The following is a 16528-nucleotide window of genomic DNA, read 5'->3' on the forward strand; positions in this document are numbered from 1 at the left end:
GGGCTCGAACTCACGGACCGCGAGATCGTGACCTGGCTGAAGTCGGACGCTTAACCGACTGCGCCACCCAGGCGCCCCATGAATTATACACTTTAAAAGGTTGAATTTTAATGGTATGTGAATTCTATCTCAGTAAAAATTATATATATTAATATTTTATATCAAATTCCTATTAGAAAATAGGAATCATGTATAAAAGTATTAATTTTTCTCATTGATAATAAGTGTCCTTGCCCTAGATCATACTTCTTGCTCTCTCCTCCACTCCCTTCTCCCACACCTCTTCCCCTGCAGCCCAGGCAGACAGCCACATGTAAATGCTTAATAAAGCTTACAGTTGTTGGTTGATAAATTTATAGACCTTTAAGAAGCAGAGAGCTTCAGTAGGAATAGTTTTAGATCATGGAACAAATGTTCCACAGCCTAGGATTAAGAAATGCTGAGTTTTGGGGCACCTGGGTGGCTCAGTCGGTTAAATGTTCCACTTCAGCTCAGGTCATGATCTCACTGTTCATGGGTTCAACCCCCGCGTTGGGCTCTGTGCTGACAGCTCAGAGCCTGGAGCCTGCTTCAGATTCTGTGTCTCCCCCTCTCGCTGCCCCTCCCCCACTCTCACTCTCTCTCAAAAATAAATAAATGTTAAAAAATTTAAAAAGAAAAAAGAAAAAATGCTGAGTTTTATAGTCCATCAGTAAACAGTAGCGGGACACACGCCTTGAGCCAGGCCCCATGCTGATGTGCATTGGCCTGCATATTTAGTGTTTTCAACCAACCCATTAGATCCTTCTGGCAGGGACTGTGTCTTAACCCTTCTTTACTTCCTGACAACACTTCCTTAGCAAGAAAGAAGATCGAGGAATATTCCATTTAACACATAGTTCTTGAGTATCTGCTGTGTCCAAGGCACAGCTTTCTTAGGTTTCGGTCTCCCTGCTTCGAGAGAAGTGCCTTTGGGGCCAGGCCAGATCTGATTCTTTTGTGTCTCAAGCCCCACACATTCAAAGTTTGACAAATTGAATGGAATGGACAGTTTTTGAAGAGGAGAGTGAGGGTTCAGACCTGGGCTTTGAGAAGGAGATTCTAATAATGTGGGGGTCAGAGGAGCCTTTCTTCCATATCTGCCAAGGCTTTGCACCAAGTAGACACTTTATACAGGCTTGTGAGCTGCCAGAACTTAAAAGAGAAACAAGGTAGATGCATGGCCCCCAGCAAGCCCCTTCTTTTTATCATACTTCAGGTTCTTTGTCCTCCAAGCACAGGAACTGATACAGAAAGAAATGCCTGCCCACATGCACATTTTCCTATTAGAAAATAGGAATCATATATAAAAGTATTAATTTTTCAGTTGAAATTGGTAAGGGCATCAAACCTTGGGGCTAGCATAGCCAGGTTCCTGGTAATGCCCACTCCCTTCCAGAGGACTCAGTTAACTCCAGTAAGCAAGAAATACCAGAGGTAAAAGACATTAAAGAAGAGAGAGGAGTGGAGAACAGAAAGAAGGGGGCTGTTTCACCTTTTTTCAGAAAGTCTGTGCTTTAGAAAGGAACCCTCTTATATGATTTTATTAATGAATATTCATCTGTATGCAGATGAGTTTGTTAATGACTAATGCATTGGCATTAGGATATATTTATGTCTTTGGTATATTTTTTAGCATATTCAGCTGTGTGTGTTTGTTTTCTGTGTGTGTGTATAGAGTACACCTGTGTGTACATAACACATGTATGTGTGGGTAGTATGTTTCTGCACATATGTGCATGTGCATGTAGGAACGCCAGTACCCTGACCTCTGTGTCAGAATTAAGAACTCTCCTGTCAGAGCAGCTTGATGTTTGTCACACCATTCTACAATCTCTTAGGGTTTTGTTGCTATTTCCATGGGAATTCCTTACTTTGAAATCAGGGCCCAAGTCACCTTTGAGGGAAGTCTGAGGCCCCAATGATCACTCATAGAGTCTTTAACTACTTTTCTTCTTCCTGCCAGGAGCCAACCCCCTTCAGAGGAATGAAATGGGACACACACCTTTGGATTATGCCCGAGAAGGGGAGGTGATGAAGCTTTTAAGGACTTCGGAGGCAAAGGTAAATTTCGGAGAAAGGAGAAGGCCTATGGGTACTCCATGCTGCATTTAATCTTTTGCTCCTTAAATGATGTCTGGCTCCACACCAAAGGCCACTTCTCCTTAGGTGATTATTGTCTGTTTTAATACAAATCCAGGGGAAGCCTGGGTGGCTCAGTTGTTAAGCATCTGACTTTGACTCAGATCATGATCTCATAGTTCATGAGCTCGAGTCCCACATAGGGTTAGCTTGAGCCCCGCTTCGGGTGAGCTCGTGCCCTGCTTCGGGTGAGCTTGAGCTCTACTCCAGGTGAGCACGAGCCCTGCTTTGGGTAAAACACAAGCCCCGCTTTGGGTGAGCCCCACATCTCTCTCTCTCTTTGGGTGAGCCCCCCTTCTCTCTCTCTCTCACCTTCTCTCCCTCTGTCCCTCCTGTGATTCTCTCTCTCTCGCCTCTCGCTCACTTGCACTCTCTCTCTAAAACAAAACACACACACACACACACACACACACACACACACACACGTATCTATATATACATACACATAATGTGTATATAAACACATACATAAATCTAGTCCCCAGTCTTAATAAGAATAGGAAGCTACCCTTATCATGACCAGGCAGAGGCCTGGGCCACTTCTGGGTTCTGAGGACTAATCTTCAAATTCAGTTTTTGAGCTAATAGACCTTCTAGCTCCTTTTCATAGGACCGGGATAGTTAGACAAAATCTTTAACCCAAGTACTGTTTCCTCAGTCGTTATGTATTCTATAACCTCAGCAAGTAATCCTTTCCCATCATCCCTCCTTTCAGAACCATTCCCTGACCCTTCCCCTCCACACACAGTCCAGAGAGCCTGGTATAGTCTGAGCCAAAAAAATCTCCATCTTAATTTGATCTTCTCAACCAAACTTTTGAGCTCCCTAAATATAGGCAGCTTTCTGCTCTTCCCAGCCACTGAGCTATCACTCAGGAACTACTTGGCAGAGTCCAGGCATTAGAATCACAAATCTCAGAGCTGCCAGGGACCTCAGAAATTGTCAAGTCCGGTGGTAAGAAATTTTACCAAAGCCTAAACAATTAAGTCAGAGGAAATTAAGATGTTGTGGTTGAGGAGAAGTGGACCAGAGTTGCACCCAACTGGCCTAGCCCTTCTCTCCTGAGCAGCCTCAGGGGAGGCTCTGCTGTGAACACACGTTTTAAATCTCTGAAGCCTAAATCAATGGACTCGTTTTACTCCTGGGGAAACTAGAGCCGAGGGATGTGACATGACTTTGGCTCCAGAGTGAGTTAGTGTCAAACCTAAGCTAATAGACTTGAATACAAGGTCAGGTGATAGGTTCCGTGGTAGGACTGGAACTGGAAGACTTGGTTGCTGACTCTCATTCTTGTGTTCTGTCCAGGATCATGGAGTTTCTGTTGGCATATTGGCTGATGTACCTTGAGATGATTCAGTGTGACAGGTCCCACCTAGTGGCAGATATTCTCTGTGTCTTGAGTAAGAGCACTTAGGTCATTGGACTGAAACAGACAAGATACGGGTTGTGATCCCAACTCTACCACTCACTAACTGGGTGATGTTGGGCTAGCACTTGCTTTCACTGAAGCTCAATTTACCTCTGTGAAATGAAGACATTGGACAGAATGGTTTCTAAGGTTCTATTCTGTATACAATTGTCTACATGTCAGGATAAACCAGATTATGTTGTAATAACCCAGAATTTCAGTGGTGTAAAGCAATAAACATTTATTTTTGGCCTCATGCAGCCTATCCATCATGGGTCAACAGTGGGGGCTCTGTTCATCAAAGGCCTGCAGAGACCAGACTGGCATTGCAGCCACCCTCTGGGATGTTGCAGGTTGCTTGCCAGAGGGAGAAGAATGCTCTGGAGGGTCTTGCATATGCAGTTAAATGCCCAGTCTGGAAGTAGACCCTTCCACTCACAGCTCACTGGACAGAACTAATCCCTGTTCCCACCCAATCACAAGGGACCCAGGGGAGTAATCCTACCATGTGCCTACAAGGGGGAGACTGGAAATGTCTGGCAGCCAGAATTAACCATATAGTTTGTTTCCCTGGGAGCCTTAGTAACTACCCTGCAGTAGTTTCCTCCAGAGGAGAGGAGGTAGGAAGGGAGATGGGCTTTCACAGCACATCCTGAGGGGTGCTTGGGACCAGCAAGAGTGAAAATTCCTAAAGAGCAAGTAATTCCCTCCTCTCTGTTCAGATTTTCCATCCCTAGGAATATCCCTAGAGGTAGAGTCAGTTTGCCCAGGTGCCTTAAAGATATCCCTAAACGTGTTTCACATAACCTTGGACTGCACTTCTGTCATCCCTCAGGCACAATAGCTGTCCCATGAGACCATGCCCTAGACTTGGCCAAGAGAAACCATGGTGTGTCAGGTGGTCTGACATAGGGCAAGTCTCTTAGTGCCAGCATAGGTGGAGGGGTTAGAGCTGCTGTGGGATCCTTAACAAAATTCGGCTGCTTAAGAAGTAGCTTGATGTTGGCCATGTTAGTACAAGGCTAGTGTCCCGAGTAAATAAATGGTGGTTGTGTTCCTCTGTTCCAGTCAGACCCTTCTGGACCACAGAGGGCAATCGCAGACACTACCTTCTGAGTAGACATGGAGCTCTTAGAATCTGTGCAGAGTAGGGCAGCTAAGGGGAAAGAGGAACTATGCCAGAGAAAAAGCCAAAGGCAGTGGGGACATCAGGCCCAGAAAGGAGAGACCACATATAGACACAGGAATAGCTGTGAGTGAAAGTGGGGGGGGGAGATTCATTCACTGGCAGAGCTGGGACAGAACCAGGCTCAGTGGCAGCTATCGGGAGGAGCTCCCTAACAGAGCTGTCACACAGTGCACGGGGCTGCCTTTGGAGGCTGGAAAACCACGTAGAGACTGCTTGGGGTTCTGTAACCTCTCCATGGAAGACTATTTCTCTGTTGTCACCTCTCTGTACTTTATGTTTTCATCTGGTCTGAAATGTCCCAACTGTCCACTGAGCATCTCTCCTTGATTGCTGTACTGTCCTGTCACCCCTCAGTTCTCCTTAGGTATTAGCATTGTCTTTCAGTTGCTCAGCATCTACTTTGTCACCCATTCTTCTCTGATTTTTTTTTTTCCTCTAAGCTGCAAAAAAACACTACCTCTTCAAAATCATGAGGCAGAGCTTCATGGGAAGAACACTGCTATAGACCTGGTTCTGTCCCACTTTGCCAGTAAGTAAGCAGTAGCTGATCCTCTCTGAGTTCAGGCCTTACGTCTATAACCTAATGACTCAGGCCTGGAGGGTGCTGAGGCTCCAGCCTGAGACCTCATCTCCTGGCTCTTTGTCTAGACATGGGTGACTGCCACTCCGATCTTATCTTACTCTCCTTCTATGCACCCAGCATCCTCCTGCTTCCCAGCCCAGCCTTCTCCACCCTGTAGTCAAATATGTGTTCGTTATGGAAAATGTGTAAGTGTAAAAGTCATATGTGTCATTATAGAATATTTGGAAAGTAAATTAAAGAGAATTAAATAATTTAGTACATGTTTATGAATGTGTGCCAAGCTCTGGGCTAGGTAAGAAGAAGACAGGTGGGTGAAACACTCAAAGAGCTTACCGTCTGGTGAAGAGACAGGCAAGTGAACCATGAAAGTGAACCAGGGAAGCCCAGGGACTGTGGGAATCCAGAGGTGGCTTCGAATCCTACCTGGGGAGATCAAGGCAGTCTCACTGGAGGACAGGGCAACTGAGCTGAATTTCAATGAACATTTTAGCCCTACTATCGATATGTGATCACTATTAATATTTTTAATTATTTATAATAATAGTAGGTATTATTAAGTGCATCTTTTATTAAGTGCATCTAGGTACTATGCCAGGTGCTTTCTCTGCATTTTTTATAACCCTGTAACAAATCCTTGAAGCAGCTCTTATTACCCCGGTTTTATAGATGGGAAAACTGAAGCTGAAAGAAAGAAAGCAGATACTTAACAGAAAATCAGGTTGTTAAAAGTAACTATTGGGGTATGAATCAGAGGATTTACTTTCATGATACTATATTTGCCTTTTCTGAACCTTACGTATATATATGTATATAGATGGCCTTTTTTTTTTAACCTGGTTGATAGCCTACGGTACATACAGGGGTCTTAAACTTGCAGCAATGTTTTATTTTAACAATCCAAGAATTTATTAAAAATGTGACCCCGTAAGGGTTGGGGGTGTGGATTCCTCCCAGCTCGCTATTATATTTTGTGCTAGCCTAACAGACATTTATATTTCCTACTTGGCCCTGAAGGTGTTTGAGTTATGATCCTAGTCCCATATTTGGAATTTGCTTTTTTTTTCACTTAATATTATTTCTTTTTTTTAAGTTTAATTATTATTATTATTTCTTTTTAGTAACCTCCATACCCCAGCATAGAGCTTGAACTCACAACCCTGAGATCAGGAGTCACATGCTCCTCTGACTGTGCCAGCCAGGTGCCCTGCTTAATATGATTTCTTGAAAATTTTCCCATTTTCAAGTTATCCATAAGCCTAATTTTTAATTTCATTCTGCCTTTTAAAATGTGTCACTTATCTAAGAATCTCTGTCACTTTTTTTTTTTAAGTTTATTTCTTTATTTTGAGAGAGAGAGAGAGAGAGAGTGTGACCAGAGGAGGAGCAGAGAGAGAGGAGAGAATCCCAAGCAGTCTCTGTGCTGACAGCATGGGCTTGGACCGTGAGATCATGACCTGAGCCAAAATCAAGAGTCAGATGCTTAACCAACTAAGCCACCCATGCACCCCAAAGAATCTCTGTCACCTTTAGTAGCCTACATGATTTTCTCCTTGCTGCTGGTTTGCTCAGTTTCTCTGCTTTGTCTGTGCAGAAGCTTCCTTGGGCCCCCTAAGAAGATTCAGAGGTGGATGAACCCCAGCCCCTGTCCTCTGAGCTGGCCATCTGGAAGTGGAGGATGGGAGAGAGGCAGGCACCCTTGGTTCTGATACCCACAGACTGATTTGTATGTTAGGAGGGGTCCACAGAGAGTTTGTGGGGGCTCCAAGAAAGCATGGATCACCTTCAGGCAGAATGAGCAGGGCAGGCTTCGTAGAGAAGGTAGTTGTGATCTCACTTTGAAGGATTTTGTTACATGGAGAGTTTAATACTTAAAGCTTAGACCATTTTCATGTTTTAACTAAGAGACGAAGGAGAGAGGTAGAAATATATCTCTGTGCACACGATGGCAGATAAAACAAAAATATGGGGAGCTAGTCCATGATGAATATTCAGCTGAGGGGGACGTGCTGGTGCCAGCCCGCATCTCCACTCCCGGATCCTCGTTCCGCCGAGACTCACGAGGAATTTATTGCTCATTTTAATCACACCCAGAGAATGAATTGGCAGGAATATTAGGCAGATAGGCCTATCATATATATTTTATTTGCATATCCCAGTGACAGAATCACAAGCACATTTCCTGTATCCATATTTTTTCATTTGCTTCAGGGATAGCTGGGGATGCAGTGCTCCCCTGGGCCCGCATTCTGGGCTGCAAACCTGGGTGCTGAGGAGAGCCCTCTTGGAGAGAAGGGGTGAGGTACACAGGAGAGTAAGAGGGTTATCTTGCTCCCGTCATAGGGTGAAGTGATACCCTTTCCCCACTTTGCCCAGCCTGCTCCCTGCTGCATTTCATTTCAAGTGCCAACATGCCCCATGCCTGGCCCTGTGCTTGGCCTTACGGGGATGACAGCACCATCTGACCTTCATTGCAGCTTTACAGTGGGCCAGACACGGAGCTATGTGCTTATGAGGACAAGCTTTTGCTTTCTCTTTTCTTTGATTTTAACTTTTAAATAAGTTTTTATTGAAATATACTTCTATAAGGTGCATATATCTTAATTATATAGCTCTCTGTATTTTCACAAGCTAAACACAGCTGATCAAGAAACAGACCATTATAGACACTCAGAAACCTACCTTATACTTCCAGTCACTGCCCATCCCCCAGGGGTAAGCATTACCCTGATTTATTTTAATTTTATTTTTACATAATTTCAAAAATAGTGCGATGAATTCTGTAAATTCTTCACCCACATTACCAATTGTTAACATTTTATCACATTTGCTTTATTATATATATATATAGAGAGAGAGAGAGAGAGAGAGAGGTAATTCTTTCTGAACTGTTTAAGGGTAAGTTACACACGTGATGCCCCTTTATCCCTAAATACTTGTATTTCCTAAAAGGACATTTTCTTACCTCAGTACGGTCCTCAAAAGCAAGGCATCAATATTGATATTAACTAATCTGTCAGTGTTATTCACACTTCACCAGTTTGTCCCAATGACTATCTTTACAAGAAAAGAAAATTCTGGATCCCAAATTGGATTTAGTTTCATATCTCTTTAGTAGTCTCCATTAATCTAGAATGGTTCCTCAGTCTTTCCTTGTCTTTCATGACCTTGACATTTAATGGGTTCAAGCTGGGTATTTTGTAAAGTGTCCTTCAGTTTGGGTTTGTCTGATGTTTCCTTATGATTACATTTAGATTACACATTTCTGGCAAGAACACCTTCTGGTGTTTATTTCAATAAAATCATTAGGTAGCCCCATGCTAAAAGTAGGAATAGGAGATTAGTGTTTTAAGTCTCATCTCCCTAAATAGACTGTGAACTCCCTGGGGCAGGAAACAGGTCTTTTCTTACCTCCAGGGTGTAAATTGCAAGCTCTAGAGCCAGACTGCAAAGGTTAGCATATTCTGTCTCTATTACTTGCTACCGGTGGACCCATGCTTTAATGCACTTCATCTCTGTGCAGAGGAGGAAGAGATACACTGAACTTCTTATGGCTGGGAGGATTAGAACAGCTGGTTCCCAGTCAGATGAGACCCAGCAATTGATGCTAACACTAGTGAGTGAGAGTTTGAGGAGTAACAGGATTATTTACATAGGCTCAGATCCTCACCCCACAGGATACTTATTAATTACAAAGGGGAAAATGGTAGTGGAAAAACATGGCACAGACCACCTTAACCCAGTGATCAAAGTCAACATCACCAGTTATAAAATAATCAACATCCTGTGCCTCCTGATATGATACACTAAGAACACAACTCATCTTCTCACTTGAGCCAGTCCTCTTAACCTTCTCTCACCAGTCTTTGAATCAACCCAGCTATTTGCACAGTGACATGATCTGATTTACATATTAAAACATCACTCTGGCAGCAAGGAGGATGGGCTGGAAGAGAAGACAATGGAATCCAGGATGCTGACATAATGGTCACTGAGTGTAATGGAAGTGACACCTGCTATGTGCCCTAACTTTCTCTACAGGGGTGTATACTTTATGAGCTAGTTCAAGAGATTTTCAAGTCCCTTGGGTGCCTCTCTCATCCTCCAGGCCTCTTTGTTGGACCTCCTGGGCTCCTCTTACCATCATTCCCCCACTCAGCGTTCTTTCCATCATCCCGTGACCCTAGTCTCATCTGTTGCCCCCTGTCCTTTTGGTGACTTTCTTACCAAGTCCTCTCTGTCATTGAAGCTTCAGAGCATGGGAGAAGCCCTGAGATGCGAATTGGGGTCAGCGTCAGGAACATGGGGCATATCTGAGTATATCTGAGAGCAGCCTAAGTGGGCTCTGTGACCCTGACCTCCCATGAGAGGTAAATGGTAGCTTGGCCTTTCTTCTGTTCCCTCCTCCATACCTATTGCATGCTTGCCCAGGGTCTCATTCTGTCTACTCACCACTCCCACCTTCACCTCAGCTGCCCTTTCAGTGAACACATTGCCACTTTCATTGTCAGACCTGTTCCTTGAGGGATACCCAATAATAGGGTTGCCTGACATACCCCTTCTCCCTGTAACCCTCCCCCAAAGAACCACTCATCTCAGCTACCCACCACTGAGTGTGTGCAGCTAGGCTTCACCCCAGCCTCCCAGCCCTTTCCTGTAAATGCACTCACAGCCAGGAGGGGTGCCATATTAAATCAAGAATGATAGAAACCAGTGGCCACGATTATCCGCCAAGATGCAGCATGGGGAGCTGGTTGCTGCCGGCTCCAGGTGAGGACTTCTGAAGCTAATTGCATGTGGCTTTTATTAAGATGATCACTCCCCCACTTCTGCTCTTGTGGGTGGTTTCTTCCTAGTGCTCTCAGCCCAGTGTCCTCTCCTTCTGCAGGCTGGGTCACCTGCCCTATCTTCTCCTCTAGTGGAACTGTGTCAAAGCAGGGCCTCCACCTCAGTCCCTATAGGCTTCCTCTCCATCTCCTCAAAAAGCCGGAAACAGTAGTAGCCTACATTTATGGAGCCCTTACCAAGTGCCTTCTCCCATCTTACTCTCCTTCCCCAAAGAGAATATATCCAGACCAAATATTTTCCTTTCCTGTGTTCTTTCACAAGCCTGGGCTCATAGCTGATGCCTCAAAAAGCCATTCATTCAGGGGTGCCTGGCAAGCTCAGTTGGTGAGTATGATACTTGATCTCAGGGTTGTGAGTTTAAGCCTCATGTTGGATGTAGAGATTACTTAAAAAATAAAATAAAATCTTCAAAAAAAGAGGCCACTCTTTCATTCAACACATTTTTTAAAAAATACAAACTCTGTGCTAAGCATTAGGAAAAGAGCATGAAGCAGTAAACTTTAACCTGGTTTAATCCCAGCGTCCTATATATTTTTATCAAAAAGTCCGATCCATTTTCAGAAGTTTTTCTGAATAGATATTGAGAACTCCAGGCTGGGGGAGAATCAGGATGTGTCCTGATTTAGGCCACAGGTTGGATCTTTCCCGGGACCATCTAGAAAGCTCCTGAGAAACCGGCCAGATCACAGTATAACCTTTTCCCTATACTCACCCCCATAAAAGCCAGGGACCCTTTACCCTTGCCCAAGAAAATAACAGGAATACTAAACTCATGACATCAGAGAAGAGTTATAGGAGTAGAACTGTTTCCCTGGAGAAGACTTAGGAAGACCACAGGGTCCTAACCAAACCAACAGAGTGGCAAGAAAAGTCATGTTGCCTGTGACAAATGAAAAAGATATGTTCTGTGAGGCCCCACACATCAATGCATGGAAAGCACCTAGAGGCTGAATTTCTAACACATAAGGAAAACTGGCAGGCAGAGATGAGCTGCCTTGTGCTGTTGGAGGTATCCCCAGAACCTCGCTGGTGTTGAGACTGTACCCTACAGACCTAGGCTTCCTAAGGAGGGAGCCTCAAGAGCCATTTCTGGGGTAGTGGGGCATCTAAGTGGACTAGGCTCCTAGCTTCTGCTTGATCCAGAGCAACTCTTCATCTGTGGAGCCCATACAGGTTAAATTAGTTAAAAGGGTTCCTGTGTCCCCATCCCACCTCCAAGAAAGCACTGGGTTAAATAGTTATCAAAATGCAGTGAAGGAGAGAAATAACGTTTATCAAAGGCCTTCCAAGGGCCAGCTACTGTGTTCTCTGCTTAAGTCTCTCACACTACCACTTCTGCTATACATTTGCTATGTGCCAGAGACTCTGCCGAGTTCTTTGTGTATGTTATCTCACCTGATTCTCCCCAGCATCCCACCAGGACCCTGGAAGGTGGGTGTGAGTCACCATCTCCGTATTAGAGATGAGGAAATGAAAATTCCGGGAGTTGAATGAACTTCCCCAAGGTCAGCTAGCTAGTAAGTGGATGAGGTGAAGTTTGAATTCAGGTCTTCATGGAACAGAGCTGCTTATTTCTGCCACACAGCTTGCCCCACTATGAGCCAGAAGAGGAGACAAACTTCAGGTGGGGACAACTGTAACAATTAAAGACACTGTTTTTAGAGGGCAGTGCCTTTGTATGGTTCCCAGCACTCAGCCCCTGCTCCACAACCAGTAGTCACCTCATTCAGTTGGCAACGTGTATTGACTCCTTCTGTGAGCCAGGCCCTTGCTATGTGATGGAGCTGTTGAGATGAATAAGACATGGTCTTTGTCACCAAGGACCTCATGGTTGAGTAAGGAGAGACAAACAGGCAGTTAAATAAGTGCTCTGGAGGTCCCAGGGGCAGGCATGAAGCCTTACGATAGGGTCCTTAGACAATGTAGTATTTAGGTTGAGATCACCAGGGCACTTGTAGATGGGAATGCAGAAGACTTTTGTGGTGAGGGAGCAGTGTGAGCAAGGGCTCAGAGGCAGGAATACTCTGAGACCCATCACTAGAAGAAGGAAGGGAAGCAGACTCAACAAACCCTGGCAGTCAGCTTCCATTGCCTCAAGCTGCTTTTGTGGCCTGCCTGACTACAAGCCAGCAAGGCCACTAGCCAATGCAGCACCAGGCAGTATGTGTACATGTCACCATCAGAGCCTTCCAGCCCAGTGGACCTAAGTGCTGAGAGGGGCTGGGTGGGCAGGGAGGAGGAGGAGGCAGATATATGGTGGAGTCGTCAGAGCCAGGTGATGTATGTGGCGCCTGAGGGAGCTGCACAGTGACACTCTGGATTCCAACCGGCAAGCGTCGCTCCACTGGGATTGGCGCCGAATTATTGCTCCATATGAAACCCAGGACTGATGGGAGCTTTCAGTTACAGACTGATAGCAACAGCCAAAATTGGATTGTTTGCTATTTATTTTTTTTAACTTCTGTCAAGGTCACTACTGTAACAGGAAAACACTGCCCAAGCAGCAGGTATTTTTCATCCACTCTGCCTGCAAGAGCAATCTGTAGCCACAACTTTTGTGACAGGGCCTTTCCTTGACAGCTTTCTTTCTAGAAAGCTGTCAGTGTTACAGGGTCTTAGGGGAAAGGAGCCTCCTGAAGATCCATGTCTTTCTGTCCCAGTCCAAGACCTGCTCCCTTCCACCGTCCACCCTGCTCCATGAGCACTTTATCATCCCACCTGCATACTCACCCTCCCTGCCTGGCCCCCAGATAGCCCTCCATTTGCTGCCTGGCCCAGTACTCCAGCTTCAAGCCTCCAGTCACCCAGAAGCCTCCCCAGAATGTTCTGGTCTTTGTATATCCTTCCTTCTCTGGACTCCCGTGCCACCCTGTTTAGCTGTCAATTCTTTCCTCTTATCTATCATCAAATTCACTTTTACAAACATTCACCAGCTGCCTCCACTGTGTCAGGACTCATGCAGGGAGTAAAAGACAGTGCTTGCCCTCAGGCGGCTCATAAATAGATTTAGAGGACAGAGTCATAAACATGCAACAAATTTGTTTTCAATAGTGGGAGGTTTTTGTTTGTTTGTTTTTTAGAGATGGGTATAGGCTAGAAATAGGCACACATGCTTTGGAGGAAAATGATCAGTACTGCCTGAGAAATGTTTGTGCACAGACCCTGCCTCACCTTCCTCCCAACTTAGAGCTCCCTGAGGACAAGGCCTGGCTCTCCTCTCTTCCCTGCAGTGTGATCATATTCAGGCTTCCTCCTTCTGCCTTCCCTGAAGTGGACCAAGCCCAGGGCCAGACACATACCAGGCAGTCAACAGTGACTAGAACCCTCTGGGTTCTAGTCCTCCTATCCACCCTGCCTTTTCCATCATGGCATGCACAGGACAAAACAGACAGCAATTAGTGAATAATTGTGTTTAATTGAAATGCAGTATCATGGAAGTGGAGGGTGTTCATAGCTCTGGTTTAAAAACCAAAAGGGGGGCGCCTGGGTGGCTCAGTCGGTTAAGCGTCCGACTTCAGCTCAGGTCACGATCTCACGGTCCGTGAGTTCGAGCCCCGTGTCGGGCTCTGGGCTGACAGCTCAGAGCCTGGGGCCTGCTTCGGATTCTGTGTCTCCCTCTCTCTCTGACCCTCCCCCATTCACGCTCTGTCTCTCTCTGTCTCAAAAATAAATAAACGTTAAAAAAAATTTTGTTTTTAAATAAAAACCAAAAGGTTTTTGGGGTACCTGGCTGCCTCAGTCAGTGGAGCATGTGACCATTGATCTCCGGGTCATGAGTTCAAGCCCCACATTGGATGTAGAGCTTACTTTTAAAAAAATGAAAAACAGGGCACCTGGGTGGCTCAGTCAGTTAAGCGTCTGACTCTTGATTTCGATTCAGGTCATGATCTCATGGTTCATGGCTTTGAGCCCTGCTTCGGGCTCTGTGCTGACAGCACGGAGCCTGCTTGGGATTCTTGGTCTCCCTCTCTCTCTCTCTCTCTCTGCCCCTCCCCCACTCATACTCTCACTCAAAAACAAACATTAAAAAAAAAGTAAAACCAGAAAAGTTTTCAAGAGGGTAAGTGGAAAGGGAAATAACCTATTTTTATTAAGCACTTAAAACTGAATGCCAGCCATGATGTTAGGCACATTATGTATATCATCATATTTAATCCCCAATATACAGATGAGAAAACTGAGGGGGAGTAACTTGCTCCAGATGATAAGCACATCTTATAAGTGATAAAGCTAGGATTCATACTCAGGTCTTCTGTCAGACTCCAGAGTCAAGGGTTACTTTACTAGCAGTACTTATTTTACTAGCAAGATGAGCCAGGACTCCTGAGCAGTGGCCAACTGAAGTAAGGAGAATGAGGTGAGGACTAGGACAAGGGGACAGTGGGAAGGACTGGGCCAGCCTCCAATGACCAGGAGCCAGAGTGTGCATTAGGACCCCTGGAGACCCAGAACTGTGTTTTTTACCCCTGAGTTACAGGGTAGAATGAAACTGGGATCCTGTTGGGCCCTGTGCTCCTGAGCCACCTGCCCTCTCTCCCCACAGTACCAGGAGAAGCAGCGGAAGCGTGAGGCCGAGGAGCGGCGCCGCTTTCCCCTGGAGCAACGGCTGAAAGAGCACATCATTGGCCAGGAGAATGCCATCGCCACAGTGGGTGCTGGTGAGTATCAAGATGCCAGCCGGTGCCAGAAAAGGGCGGGGGAGCTCATGGTCTGCTGCAGTGAGGTGTGCATCCTGCTGTCACCATACCAGGCAGAGGTGACTAACATTACAACTTAACGTTTGTTGAGTACTTTCTTTGTGCCAGGCATTGTGATAAGCTCTTCATGTATGTTGTCATTTAGTCCTTACAGCAACCCTGTTAGGGTAAATCCCCATTTTACAGATGAGGAAGCGGAGATACAGAGCACTCATAATAATTGCTCAAGGCTGCTTTGCTATACTCTGACTCAAACCTTGATCTGGTCCACTGTTCCCACCCCTAACTTTTCAGGTAGGCAGACTAAGACCCAGAGAGGAGCAGGAGCTTGTCCATCACTTGTAATGTGGCAGCAGAGTCAGAACTAGAACTTCTGTCTTTTGTCTCCCAGCCTGAGACTATGCCACTTTTCAGTGTTTTTTGTCAGCATCTGGTTCAGTTTTAGGAGAAATACCCTGAACCAAGCCTTAAGCGCTTTCTTCTTGACCCTAGAAGCTCTTAGGTCCCATACTGGGAGCCGGAATGCTCTCTGGTATAACCCCTACTCTGATGGCCCTTCTGCCCATGCAGACCCCACTAGAGAGAATTATAAAACTAGGGTTCTGCTCAAGATAGTGGTCTCACTTCTCTTCTCTGACTCAGGTGCATGACTCTCTGAAGCTGTCCTCAGACAGATGAGGCAAGGGCAGAGTAACCCACGCCTGGCTTAAACAAGCAGGCAGTGGTTCTCAAAGCATGGTCTCTGGACCAGCAGCATCAATATCCTCTAGTACCTTGTTAGAATTGCAGATCTCAGACCTCACCCCAAACCTATGGAATCAGAAACTCTGGAGTGGGGCCCAGCAATCTTTTAACAAGCTGTGTAGGCAATTCTGATGCTCAGCTCATGTTTAAAAACCTCTGCCCTATGGTGTCAGGACATTCTATTCATGTTGCTTACCCCTTCTCTCCAAGCATTTGGCCCCACCAGATGTGATCCAGCAACTGCCAAAGACAGCACCTGATAAAGGCTTAGTGATAAAAGAAGACATCAGGCTATATTGTGGTGCCCCTCTGGGACATTCTGGAGCAGCATATCAGCCCTAGGATACCAATTAGAGGGGTAATTGAAAAATGAAGGCAGCCACCCCTGCAACACAGCCCAGCCTGGTCTCCATCATCCTCACACACCAGTGGGACTCATGTGGCAGTCGTGAGTCCCTCATCAGCAGATAAAAGGAGCCCATGGACCAGAACTGCCTCACCAGCTAGAAGTCAGGAGGCTGCTTAGAGGCATACACAGGAGCCAAGGAAAGCTTTTTGAACACACAGGCCCCACTACTCAGGCCCAAGCCACACCAGGCTGCCCTTTAGGATCTGGATACAGACATCCACTCTCAGCCACCACCTTACAGGTGACGACACCTTACTACTTTGCCAAGGCTGTGGCTGAGGTGGAGGGAGGGGAAGCCCTGGGAGTTCCTGAGGGTTGAAGAGAGAACGAGTTGCCCATGGAAAAGGCATTACCTGCACAGAGAGCTAAGAAAGCAGTCTCCTGTCCACCTGGGCCGGCACTGCAGCTGCCATCATAGTGTTTTCCCTCTGCTCCTTACACAGCCCTTTCCCAGCAGGCTGTCTCCTCCTCTCTGACCTCTTGCTTCTCCCCA

General features: G+C 45.9%; 1 protein-coding gene across 5 annotated transcripts in view; it reads left to right on the plus strand.

The window, feature by feature from the left end:
* The window catches only part of CLPB (caseinolytic mitochondrial matrix peptidase chaperone subunit B), a 143337-nt gene that overhangs the window by 103391 nt on the left and 23418 nt on the right, over positions 1 to 16528 (plus strand). For all 5 annotated transcript variants that reach the window (XM_042904398.1, XM_042904394.1, XM_042904395.1 and 2 more), the window contains 2 exons: positions 1985 to 2082; positions 14729 to 14843. In XM_042904398.1, the coding sequence (XP_042760332.1) occupies positions 1985 to 2082; positions 14729 to 14843 (213 nt within the window). The remainder of the gene's footprint in view (positions 1 to 1984; positions 2083 to 14728; positions 14844 to 16528) is intronic.

Source organism: Panthera leo, chromosome D1 (assembly GCF_018350215.1).
Source record: "Panthera leo isolate Ple1 chromosome D1, P.leo_Ple1_pat1.1, whole genome shotgun sequence".
NCBI classification, from domain to species: domain Eukaryota; kingdom Metazoa; phylum Chordata; class Mammalia; order Carnivora; family Felidae; genus Panthera; species Panthera leo.